At 40.3% G+C, this 13,951-nt stretch overlaps 1 protein-coding gene across 1 annotated transcript in view; it reads right to left on the bottom strand.

The window, feature by feature from the left end:
• Positions 1 to 11,177, bottom strand: part of NPTXR (neuronal pentraxin receptor) — an 88,130-nt gene extending 76,953 nt beyond the window's left edge. Inside the window, exon 1 of the mRNA XM_075321856.1 lies at positions 10,446 to 11,177. Within this exon, the coding sequence (XP_075177971.1) occupies positions 10,446 to 11,006 (561 nt within the window). The 5' untranslated portion in view covers positions 11,007 to 11,177. The remainder of the gene's footprint in view (positions 1 to 10,445) is intronic.
• Positions 11,178 to 13,951: the final 2,774 nt, after the last annotated feature.

Genomic DNA, 13,951 nt, shown 5'->3' with positions numbered 1-13,951 from the left:
GATGGCTTATGGTCCTTTGATGGACATTCCTGTCATCAGCATGCCAATTGCATGCTCCCTCAAAACTTGCGACATCTGTGGCATTGTGCTGTGTGATAAAACTGCACATTTTAGTGTGGTCTTTTATTGGGGCCAGCCTAAGGCACACCTGTGTAATAATCATGCTGTCTGATCAGCATCTTGATATATCACACCTGTGAGGTGGATGGATTATCTCAGCAAAGGAGAAGTGTTCACTAACACAGATTTAGACAAATTTGTGAACAATGTTTGAGAGAAAAAGGCCTTATGTGTCCATAGGAAGTCTTAGATCTTAGGGTTCAGCTCATGAAAAATGGGAGCAAAAACAAGTGTTGCGTTTATATTTTTGTTCTTTATATACAGTATATAGATATATATACACACACACACACACACACACGCACACGCACACGCACACACGCACAAACACACACACACACACGCACACACACACACGCACACACACACACACACGTGCACACACACACGCACACACACACACGCACACACACACACACACGCGCACACACACACACGCACACACACACGCACACACACACACGCACACACACATGCACACACGCACACACGCACACACGCGCACACACACACGCACACACGCGCACACACACACGCACACACACACACACGCACACACACACGGACACACACACACACGCACACACACATATTTGTATGCACGAAGATGCTCCTTTTCTAATTTTTCATTGAAACTGTTTTTGGATGTTTTGCAGAAATCATTTTAGATAACTGAATAACACTATAAATGAGCTGCCAGCATTGTCTTCTGAATTTATATACTGTAGATCCTCTGTAATATTCATTAGAGACTCTGAATTGCCTTTCTCCTGCTATCAACAAATACATAATTTACCATCACTGGCATGTGGGGAAAGTATTACATACATTGCATACTAACAATGAGCATACTAACAATGAGCATGCTCCACCTTGGGGCATCACGATGGGGAGTGGACAGTCAGCGTTCCTATCTGAGCCCTCGTGCCACAGAAGGCAGAAAGGCCTTGCTGTCAGTAGTATTATACATGGTGCACATTTTTGATGGTAGCCTAGGAATGTCTAGGTATACCTTTGCTTAGGTATCTTTGCATCCTAAAATAATGTTTAGAAATGCCGCACATTGAGCCCTAATTAGTGTTAGTATTCTAAATTGTGCACTCATTATAACTGTTTACAAATAAACATATACTGTATTTTTCGGTCTATACTGTAGACTACATTTTACTATAATACACATCCAAGATTCAGACAGAATAAAACAGGAAATTTACGGTATATTTTATACTAATTAAAGTCTCCATGATGGTGTGAAGATGTGAAGTTGTCAATATCACTGATTTGAATGCCCTGGGGCAGAATAGGGAGGTAATAGATCTATTCTTAGTGTTTCTTTGCAGCATGTATATTATACAGAGAGCTTTACAGCATGTACATTATGTACACTCGCTGCTGCGCTCACTATACACTATACTGCTTCATGCACACTCACCTGTGCTGTATATACACCCACAGCTCTACTACTTACATACTGTACATACACACAGCTCTGCTACACACATCTTGGCTACATGTGAACAAAGCTCTATATACACAAACACACAACCTTTCTACATCAATACACACAGCTCAACCACATCAACACACGGCTTTGATACATCAATACACACACAGCTCTGCTACAGCAACACACAACTTTGGTACTTCAACACACACCTCTACTAGATGAATAGATAGACCTCTGCTATATGAATACACACAGTCTTCTGCACTCTGTGTATACATTATCACATTTTAATGTCCCTTTCAGGCATAAGACTAATCATGTATCCTGAAAGGTCTTTCATCTAGTCTGGACCTGCAGCATCTGTGCAGTCTTAGTGATGTGCAGGTCATGGTACCTTCCTCTCTTGCCCTGCACTGATGGGGAAGGGAGCTGTTACGCTAGGTATGGGGAAGTATCAAGCAAAATGTGAAAGTGAAGGGGAACCCTGGGTCTAGGGAAGGGGGAGATGGTGACCCCCTGACTAAACCTACTGTTGGTTCCTGGCCTCCCTCACCATCCTAGATAGGTTACGCACCTAAGCGCCAAGCAGGATAACTAAACCCAGCTGACTCTAAAATAGACCTTAGGTAGGGAACGGATGGGATGAGCACTTAGTCAACCCCACTAATCTCTAAAGAAGACACACGGATCACAAACAGGGAGAAAGTAAACAAATAACATCTCCAGATTATTCAGGCAGAGGAACTGCAACAATAACAAAGGTTCTCCAGCTGAATACAAGCTGACTGCTTGCACTGTAGACTTGTTAAGGGTAATAGACCTATCACCAGCACAAAGAAAGGAAGAATGAGAGTATAAGGACACAAAGAGAAGTGCTGAAGATTAACAGCTGAAGAGGTGAGGAAATCCACAAGGTCCTAAAGTGAAAGGATTAATGCCAAGCAGGAAAAAGGGAGAGACAGCAGCTTGTGTAGCCAAAGGCTGCGACTTTCTTCAGCTGGAAACTACAGACCTGTCTGTCATGCATGACATACCCATGACAGGAGCTCTGTCAAAGCATCAAAGGAAGCTGACTATAAGATGCACACTTTTTGTAGCAAGATGTTTTCTTGCTAACAAGTGAGTGTTATAGTTCAAAAATACAGTAAGTGCCTGAACTACCTATATATGTCCAAGTAAAAAGGGAAAAATAGTCCAGCTGGAAATCCTCAGGATATGATAAAAGGTAACTTTTATTCCGACATAAAAATTAAGATGATGCACAGGCAATTCCATACTGACTATATGGGTGACAAAGTTATAAAAACAACATGTTTCAGTGCTCTGTCGCCAACCATACTTCCATATGCACAGAACGATTGTTATGGCGCAATCACACAGCCATATGACTCGGCCAAGCATCCCATCACAATGTTTGATGCGGCCAGCGGCTCTCCTGACCAGAGCGTGAGAGCTGCATAGCAGTATATGTTGTCACGCTAGGGTCAGGAGAGCCGCCGGACGGTTGGAGCATTGCAATTCAATTCTCTGAAGAGTCATACGGCCGTTTGACTGCCCCTTAATATGACCATTGTGTGAGCACTGAATATAAATGTTTTGACACACACGTGTTCTGTTTAACAGGAAGATGTGCTGCTGAATTTCAATGATTTTCTAGCAGCCTTAACAATCATCTCCCCTGATGAACAAGCCCTTTGCTCATTCTTTGGTTGATTGGTAGATGATTACTAAAAAATATATCAATATTAGGAACCCCATACACCCTACAAGCACCCCTTCATATGCCATACGATTGCATAATCAACAATTGACATACATACTGTTACTAATGGAAAGACATCTGTTAGCATGGTAAACAGTAAAATATAAATCATCAGGGCATCCATGAAACTCATTGGTAACCGATACGACCTGGCCTCTAGCAGTGTTCAAAGTGAATCTACCATGTGAGCTGTACATTGGTGTAAGCCAGGGGTCTCAAACACGCGGCCCGCATGCGGCCCCTCAGGGTAGTTCGTGCGGCCCCCAGGCCCGTGCCCCTGGTCACTATCGCAGCAGGTGCAGGGGCCGCAGCCACTGTCTGCACTTTATGTCAGATGAATGTGTTGCTGGGGCTGCGCTCTCGTGTCGGCAATACAATCATCTCACATAAATCACTGACAGTGACACTGCACCTCCCGCGATAGTGACCAGGGGCACGGGCCGCACGAAGCAGAGATAAGGCAGCGGAGGGAACGCGGGACAGGTGAGAAGAAGTGTGTGTGTGTGTGTGTGTGTGTGTGTGCGTCTGTGGAAGGTGAGGGGAGCTGCTGACCCATTACTACAGGACGGGGACAAACTGCACACATTACTATGAGATGGGGATAAGGCTGGGGACATTACTATAGGATTGGGACATTACAAGGATGGGCACAATACTATTGGATGGGGACAAGGTGGGCACAGTACTATGGATTGGGACTAGGATGGGCACATGACTATAGGATGGGGACATTACTACAGGATGGGGACAAGGTGGGCACATTACTGTAGGATAGGGACATTACTACAAGGGGACAAGGATGGGAAACATTACTATAGAATAGGGATAATGCTGGGGACATTACTATAGGGTGGGGACAAGGTTGGCACATTACTAAAGGATGGGCACATTACTATAGAATGGGGACAGTACTATAGGATGGGGACATTGCTACAAGGGGACAAGGATGGGGAACATTACTATAAGATGGGGGACAAGGATGGACACATTACTATAGATTGGGGACATTATTATAGGATGGGGACAAGGATGAACACACTACAAAATGGGGACAAGGATGGGGAACATTAATTTAGGATGGGGACAAGGATGAGCACATTACTGTGGGATGGGGACTAGGATGGGGTACAATACTACAAGGGGACACGGATGGGCACATTACTGTGGGATGGGGCACAATACTACAAGGGGACAAGGATGGGCACGTTACAACAATATGGGGAACATTACTAAAAGATGTTGGTCAAAATTTCTATATAGTGCTAATTGTAAGCGTTACAAGACAGGAATAAAATGTAAAAAAAAAAATGTTTATATTTAAACAAAGAATGTGCACGTTTCTATAATGAACAAGGGAAAATGTTCAAAATCAGTGATCCCAAGGTGTGTAAAAATAAATATATATATATATATATATGTATATATATATATATCGTACCAATAAAAATGTCACTTTGTCCTGCAAAGAATGCGGCCCCCCCAAATTATTTTTTTTCCTCTGTGCGGCCCATACACCCAGCCGAGTTTGAGACCCCTGGTGTAAGCAATTTATATGGCTGCTCTAGAGGCGCTCAGTGTATTACCAACATCTTGCTAATCTCTGAGTGGACAGTAACATTACCACTAAATTGCACATATGGTAGAGAAAAAATATAAAAACCCATTGTTCTGCACCTTACTAAAGGCCAGACGTATTCATGTGAAAAGTTATAGAGAACAGAAAGTATTTGACATATTCTTCCAATGACACGAGAATGTATCTTATCTTCCTCCATTGAACAGAGGTCACTCGATATATTATATTATATAGAGTGGAACATGATTAAGACCTGGCGTTGAAACGCGTTGTTCTAACTGGATTACCATGACATGAGCTGCTACTTGCTGGAATTTTCATTATTATCTTCAATAAACTTGGATGTTTTAATTCCTGGTGACCAACCATTCCGTGCGCTGGACCTGTCTACAGCAAGTAGATGATCAGTGAGCTGGACATTTTCTATTTATGTACTGACTCGATATATTCCGCCACTGACTAGAGGATCTTCGATATCTTCCTCCATTGAGCAGAGGAAGTTGGATATCTCCCTCCATTGAACAGAGGTCATTCAATATATTCCTCCACTGAACAGAGGATGTTCGATATTTTCCTCCATTGAACAGAGGTCTTTCTTTATATTCCTCCACTGAACAGAGGATGTTCGATATCTTCCTCCATTGAAAAGAGGTCAGTTGATATATTCCTCCATTGAACAGAGGTCATTCAATATATTCCTCCATTGAGCAGAGGATGTTCGATATCTTCCTCCATTGACCAGAGGTCTTTCTTTATATTCCTCCACTGAGCTGAGGATGTTCAATATATTCCTCCACTGAGCAGAGGATGTTCGATATCTTCCTCCATTGAACAGAGGTCATTTGATATATTCCTCCACTGAGCAGGGGATGTTCGATATATTCCTCCAGTGAGCTGAGGATGTTCTATATCTTCCTCCATTGAGCAGAGGATGTTCAATATCTTCCTCCATTGAACAGAGGAAATTTGATATATTCCTCCGTTAAACAAAGGATGTAAAATATATTTCTACATTTAACATAAGCTTTTGTTAAATTTCTCAACTTAGCAGGGGACGCTTGATAAATTTCTCCATTCAACAGAGGACAATTGATATCTTCCTCCATTGAACAGAGGACATTCGATGTCTTTCTCAATTGAGCTGAGAACATTCAATGTATTCCTCCATTAAGCACAAGACATTTAATATCTTCCTCCATTGAACAAACGATGTTAGATGTATTTCCCCATTGGACTGACGATGTTCGATGTATTCCCACATTGAGCAGAAGACATTTCATGTCTTCCTTCTTTGAACAAAATACATTTCACATCTTCCTCTAATGAGCAGAGGATGTTCGATGTATTCCTCATATTTGACTGAGGATGTTCGATGTATTCCTCATATTTGACTGAGGATGTTCGATGTATTCTTCCACTGAGCAGAAAACATTCAATATCTTCCTTTTTTAATACAGAAGAGGACATTTCATATCTTCTCTTCTTCCATTGAGTAGATTTTGTTCAATATTTTCCTCCATTGTACAGAAGACATTCAATAAGTTCCTCTATTAAACAGAGGCTATTTAATACATTTTTCCATTGAACAAAGGACATTTGATATATTCCTCCATTGATCAGAGGGTAGTTGATATATTCCTTCATTGTGCATCCGATCTAATAGGATCTCAGAGTTTAGTTTCAATGTATGGCAAAAAATACATCACTACAGTGACAATATCAGTAATTGTTTCTATAGAATTTAGAAAGGTTTGATAATAGCAATTCACACTTTTGCATATAGTAATAATTGTGCCTCCAAAAATCTCCATCTTTGGAAACACATTACTTCAGGGTTTCGAATGTTTGAAATGTAGTAATGCGATATTTTGTATTAGTGTAATGTAATTTTGACTAGTTGATGTGCTCACCATACCATATACCACTCTGTTGGCCATGGTTGTTAAATATCGTTCTGCCAGCACCGTGGCATCACCATGTGGTGGTGTTGGTGATCATCACCATGTATACAAGATGATCTTGTTGAATCGGAAAGAACCTTAATATTATCAACAATATTAGATATCTATTGACAATGTAGTTCAGACTGCTGAGCAATACTCATTCTCCACAGTACTATAGTACTATAGATGTTGAGAAATGAGAGCTGCCTGGGTACATTCACTGCACACTGGCTGCCTTCATATATCACAAGCTGCTTTCCTCCCTGTATAGGTTTTACAATCTGCGATTCATTTTTCATAGATACAATGTAACTTCATATTAGAAAGGCGATGGTAGCATCATTTCACTCAATTGATTCTCTAGGTTGTAATGGGAAGACTGTTGGGTTTCTATGACAAAGGAAGTCTTCTCAGTAGGAAAATCAAGACTGAGGAGAGGCGCTAATGAGACGGCATAGAGTGTGCCGGAGGGTGGCCGGAAAAGGATGTGGAATTCATTATATTGATTCAGCCATAATGTACAGAGGTCTAAGAGGTAATTCTGGCCAGGAATTGTTAGATGGAAAGTCAACAGATACTAATACAATTTGACACCCTTACGTTTACGGAAATAGTACATTATGTCAGTAAGGGAAACATTCAGTGAATATTAGAGGATGAGTAGGACAGAAGACGTATTGTTTCTTGCTTTAAATTTATGACATTATGATGTTTAATACAAAGACGGAAACATAGTTTCTGCAATATTGTCTTATCAGGTTCTGTTTTGTTTAGTCTATTTCTCCATCTTATAAGATGAATAGAAGACAGATCTGCGAAAAGTCCAAATAATTGAGGATCTGTCATCTATCAACCTATCTATTCATGTATCTATCTATTATTTATCTCTCTATCAGTTCTATATATCTATCTGTCTATCCCTCTCTCTCTATTACATCTCTCTATTATATTATCTACCTATCTATCCCTCTATCTAGCTATCTATCTAGCTATCTATCTATCTATCTATCTATCTATCTATCTAGCTATCTATCTGTCTGTCTGTCTGTCTGTCTCTGTCTATGTATCTATTCTCCCAAAAATAAGACCTACCCTGAAAATAAGCCTTAATATGATTTTTAGGTCTTTCTTGAGTATGCTTAACATATAAGCCCTACTCCAAAAGTAAGCCCAAGTTGCGGTTCTATTAAGAAGTGTCCAAGCAGCTAAAAAAGTTAAAAACTACAGCAGGACTTTTCATCAAAAAAGCAGACAGCCCCAAAAGAAAGCAGACGCCCCCACACCTAAAAAAAATGGTTTTCACCAGACCGCAAACAATTACAGTTGGCAAGTACCAATGGTGGATGGGATCTCACACAGAGATCTGCATTACTGTCAGGTCCCTCACTGTTCCAGCTGTATTGATCTGCAGCTCTCACAAATATTTTGGGTACCAGTATGACTCAGCGTGACTGATACTGTTTCCAACTGGGGAGCCAACCGCTGTAGAATGCAGGGGAACCTGACAGTGACACAGATTTGTATGTGAGAGCCCATTCACTTGCCAACTCTAATTGTTTGGGGTCTGGTAAGTGCGATTCTTATAATGGGTGTCAGCTTTCTTTTGGGGGTAAACTTAGCAGACAAAGAAAAGTGTTTGTCCAGCACCAATATAGATAAAACTCTTAAATTTATTGAATTTTTTTTTTTTTAAAACATCATAAAACACAGGACACCTGATGCATTTCAGATGTCAGTCCTTAAACATAGGTACTGCATTAACATACATTTCAAATATTTTATATAATCTACAGTGGATGTGACCTAAGCCTCAGGTGAAATAAAGTAAACCTTAATGAGAAGCAAGGGCAAGCCAAAAGCTTAACCCTTTAACCTCTCAAAAAGAACCAATCACAAGACTATGCCTCAATAGGAGTAAGTATCTAAAAAGTGAATGCAGGGGAACCTGACAGCAACAGAGATCTGTATATGAGAGCTCATTCACTTGCCAACTCTAATTGTTTGGGATCTTCTAAGTCCGACTCTTTCAGGTGGTGTCTGCTTTCTTTTGGGGGTAACTTAGCAGTACATAGAGAATAATACAATTAAACAGGTAATTTAAACCTTTGTAAATATGGTATGTACCCACCACTATAGAATGGGTTCTGCACCATGAGAATAGCAGATCAGATAAAAAAATGTGCATCTGAACCAGTAATAGGATTAATACAAAATGCTGATGTTCCAGAACATTTGTCTATCTATCTATCTATCTATCTATCCCTCTATCTATTTATCTATCTATCTATCTATCTATCTATCCATTATCTATCTATCTATCTATCTATCTACAGTATCTAGCTATCTGTCTGTCTATGTGTGCATCTATTGATATTCTTTTGATACTCTACTACCTTTCATATCTGTTGCATCTCCTTACAATAGGGTAGTCATTATCTACTCTTCTCTTTGCCTTTTGAGCTTCATATTTTTTCTCCGTGACTGAGATCCCTTATTGTCTTTCATAAATTATCAGTGGATGTGTTGAATTATTTATGTGTCTACATTCATTTCTATTAACAGAGAGGATAATTATATTTTACAAGGATACCTATTTTATATTACTTAGGTTTAACAATCTTAATATATCACACGTATGATACCACCAGACACAAATCCTAAATCCTAAATCATACAAACATATCTATGGCTGACACATCAAAAGGCTATAAAGCTGATGGATAAGCGTTCACAGATGTCATCAGTGTCTCATATGTTTCTCTCTCTATTTATAATCACAGATACGAGTAGTAAATTATCACATGTATAAAAAAAAATGGTTACATGGAAAGTTCATCCGTGCTACATCATTATTATTAGGAGAAAATACTATCTACAATTTAGTGATTATGGACGACAATCATTGTATATAGCAATGTAATATGTATTTTACAAACACAAGCGCAATATTCCCCCCATAACGGACGACTTCATTGATAACATCAGTTGATACAAGTTACCGCCCAAGTCAGGCTAATCCCAGTCATTGAGAATTTTGTGCAGTAGTGTTCTGTTCTCCAGCAGATTTCATGGCTTCCTACACAATGTGGAAGAGTCATAAAACAACAATATGGAATATACATATATATATATATATATATATATATATATATATATAAAAATATATCAGACCTGCCAAAGCAAATGAAAAGCATGGATTGTTATATAATATGCTGAACGACGATAGTAGTCTCATATATTAAGAATAATATGACAATTTAGTATTATTGAATATTCACTTATCTCTGCATAATGCTCAATGGTTTGTTATTAAATACCTTATTATATTTAGTACTGAAGGACCATAAGATGTGATGTAGACATTGTCCACAAATCAATACATCTGTCTACATGGCCTTTGTGTCTTCCTGTCTAGCAGAATACTAAACAGCTGATATTCTATCAAGCACATTAGTGATGGAAACAACATATTGTCAGATAGTAATAAGATGTCTTCTCCTTTCAGGACTGATATGTTAAATTACATTTCCAGTCAGGAGCCAGTGCTGATTTCTGATCCTTGTACCTGTAGATGGATGTGCATTAATTCCTTCTTACCTCTATCTTTTCAATGCGATCCTTCAGTGTCCTGACTGCCTCCTCCAGCTCCTGTACTGCTTGGGGGGAATCGAGAGGCAGGTCCCCCATGGCTCCCTCCTTGGCTCCCCATCCATCGGCTCCTTCCTGGTAGCCCTTATCCAGCCCATTCTCACACCGGTTCAGCTTCCCAGTGAGCTCTCTGATGGCTTCTTGATCGGTGAGGATCTGCTTCTTCTGCTGCAGCACTGTCTGCCTCAGCTGTTCTGCTGTGTTCTGCAAGGAAAGCACCTCTTCCCCTGCAGGCTGGGGGGAATCTCTCTGCACATCAGAGGGGCACTCCATGGCCAGAGGGGTACAAAGGAGCCTGCTGAAGCTTGGGCCACCCTGGGACTTGGATCCTGAGAGCTCAAGAAAGGCATCCTTTGATCCATACAGTGTCTTCACACCATGGAGAGCTCCTAGGCTCTTCTCCATTGGAGCTGCTGGTGCAGACTCATTTTCAGCACCAAGGACAGGTCCCTTGGCTGCTGGGTGGACACTGGCTATAATGCATATGATGGCACCAAGGAATGCAAGCATTCCTGCCACCAATAATACAGCCAGAAACTTCAGGGTGACTGCTAAAGTGGGACCCCTGTGCAGAGAAAATAGACCAACACCTCCTGAGTGAGAAGAGCGGTTTGTGCAAAAAAAGGAGCCCTTATTCTGTGTGCAGAGAATGTGTCTGAGCAGATGGATGAAGAGCAAGCCCTACTCTAGTGCACAGTGGTTGCTTGGTCTCTGACTTAGGAAGGAGGAGAAACCTGCACGTCATCCCTCCTCCTCCTCCTCTTCATTTTCTATTCCCCCAGTGACTTAGCACTGCTCCATTAACTCTGTGCTCTTCAGTATAGTATCAATGTAACAACCGAGTACAAAGCCTTCATGTGCACAAAACATCCATTGTAACAACATAAGATGATATAATTGTGTACAAAATATGTAACCTGGTATCCAAATCATTCCTGATAGAAGTGTAAACAAACGTCATGTTATATATGAGCATTCATTAAACCAGATGCATCAGAACTGTATAAAGCACATCGTGATCGGACTTTAATGACATTTTATATTAGACTAGCTGTACTACCCGGCTTCGCCCGGGTTAATAACTGCTGTTAACAAAATAGAATGTATTAACATTCCCGGGATAGAATGTATAAATAGAATATATTAACGCCCGGGATAGAATGTATAAATAGAATATATTAACGCCCGGGATAGAATGTATAAATAGAATATATTAACGCCCGGGATAGTAACTGTCTCTCTGTTTCTCTCCCATTCTCTGTCTGTCTCCCCCTCTGTATATATCTCTCTGTCTCGCTCTCTATCTTTGTCTGTCTCTTTCTCTGTCTGTCTCAATATCTTTCCCTGTCTGTCTATCTATCTTGTTTCCTGTCTATCTCTGTCACTTTCCCTGTCTGTCTCTTTCCCTGTCTGTCTCTTTCCCTCTCTTTTGCTGTCTGTCTTTTTCCCTTTTGTCTGTCTGCCTCTTTCTCTCTCTGTCTCTGACTGTCTCTGTCTCTTTCTCCGTCTGTCTCAATCTCTTTCCCTGTCTGTCTATCTACCTCTGTCACTTTCCCGGTCTGTCTCTTTCCCTCTCTTTCCCTGTCTGTCTCTTTCCCTCTCTTTCCCTGTCTGTCTCTTTCCCTCTCTTTCCCTGTCTGTCTCTTTCCCTCTTTCCCTCTGTCAATTTCCCTGTGTCTGTCTCTTTGTCTGTCTCTTTACCTGTCTTTGTCTGTCTCTTTCCCTCTCTTTCCCGGTCTGTCTGTTTCCCTTTGTCTGTCTCTGTCTCTTTGTCTGTGTCTGTCTCTTTATCTATCTATGTCAGTTTATTTATTTATGTATTTATTATTTCCTTTTTCTATCAAGTAAACTATTAATATTTTCTGATTTTGGAAATATTTTCATATGTATCCAGTGACTATGTCAGTAGCAGGAGCAAATTACCCAATAGAAAGGATTAGGTATATAAGCAGGGTAATGTTAAAATATAACTTTTAATATTTCTTTAAAACGGGGGAAATAACCAACAAACAACATAAAGGTGTAATAAATTACCGATAATAAAGGCGATTGTCAGAAGCCAGAAGGTCTACTGACCTGTATCGGTAAAGACAAAATAGGGCCCACTAAACAAAAACCAGTGCAAGGGCTCAAAATGAGGGTGCCAATGAAAACCCTATTGTGTAAGGCATAAAATTGGAATAATCTCACCGGTATCTCTTCATACTAGATTTCCTGGTGATTACAGGCTCTCCAAGGGGGAGCTACTATACATAGCTAACAAGAACCCCTCAAATAATGATTCATTAGTGGCGTGCTCCAGTCTCCCTACGCGTTTCTTCATACAGCACTCATCAGGGGACCTTTTCTGGATAAGAGCAAAGAGTAACATACCTCTTGTGCAGAGGTAGACGCCTGGCATCCAGTGACTAACCTCTCCCTCCATCATAGAGACAACATATGGGTCTGATAATTTTGTCCAGACGTCAAGGTATACTCCACTCTCCCCATTTAAAGGGAATCTGTCCCCAGTTTTTTGCCACCTAATCTGAGAGCAGCATAATGTAGAGGCAGATATGCTGATTCCAGCGATGTGTCACTTACTGAGCTGCATAGTGTACTTTTGATAAATCACAGTTTAATCAACAGGAGATTATCATTACAGGACTACATGGCATGCTGCAGGTAGTCCAGCATATTCATGAGCTCTGTATAACTGCTAGATCTGAAGCAGAGAAAGCAGTGATTTTATCAAAATGACAAAAAACAGCTCAGTAATGACATCATTGGACTCAGGGTCTGTACACAGAAAACTGCCAATCAGTGCCTGGGGCATGTTTGGACCACGAGGCACAAGACAACCAGTCCTGTAGTGATAACCTTCTGCTGATAAAACACTAATTTTATTGAAACAGTCAAACACATCCCAGTAAGTGACACATCACTGTAATCAGGGTCTCTGTCTCTACATTATGCTGCTCTCAGATGAGGGAGCGAACACCTGGTGACAGATTCCCTTTAAAAACATACACACTGCTAAATCAAAGGGGATATGGGTGATAGCCGGCAGCCAAATTAGTACTAAGGCCTCTGTTATCTAAGATATAAGGGCACCTTTGGATTTCAGGCTGGTATATTTTATCTATGCCGATACATAGGACACACAAGAAATTTGTATGTTGGCCAATATATTTATTACATTGTGGACAGTCTATAGATTGTACCGTTCCCCACCACCATCCCCTTATTCGTTTTTAAATTTAGTTTCTTAATTTTAATGGTCGACTCACCATAAATATTTATGACTGAATAAAAAAAGAAATTCATACTTTGAATATTTGTGTCATTGTGGCTACGATAGATTGGATCATTTGTGTTACTCCACAGCATAGAGAGTTATCTTTGGGACACATTGTTACAGGTTGCTTTCAATGATGTTTAAATCTCTGAATGTAAAAAAATGTTTTCATTTATTC

The sequence above is a fragment of the Anomaloglossus baeobatrachus genome, chromosome 8, assembly GCF_048569485.1.
Source record: "Anomaloglossus baeobatrachus isolate aAnoBae1 chromosome 8, aAnoBae1.hap1, whole genome shotgun sequence".
NCBI classification, from domain to species: domain Eukaryota; kingdom Metazoa; phylum Chordata; class Amphibia; order Anura; family Aromobatidae; genus Anomaloglossus; species Anomaloglossus baeobatrachus.
The sequence above is the reverse complement of the archived record's forward strand: the minus strand, read 5'-3'. Positions and strand labels throughout refer to the sequence as shown.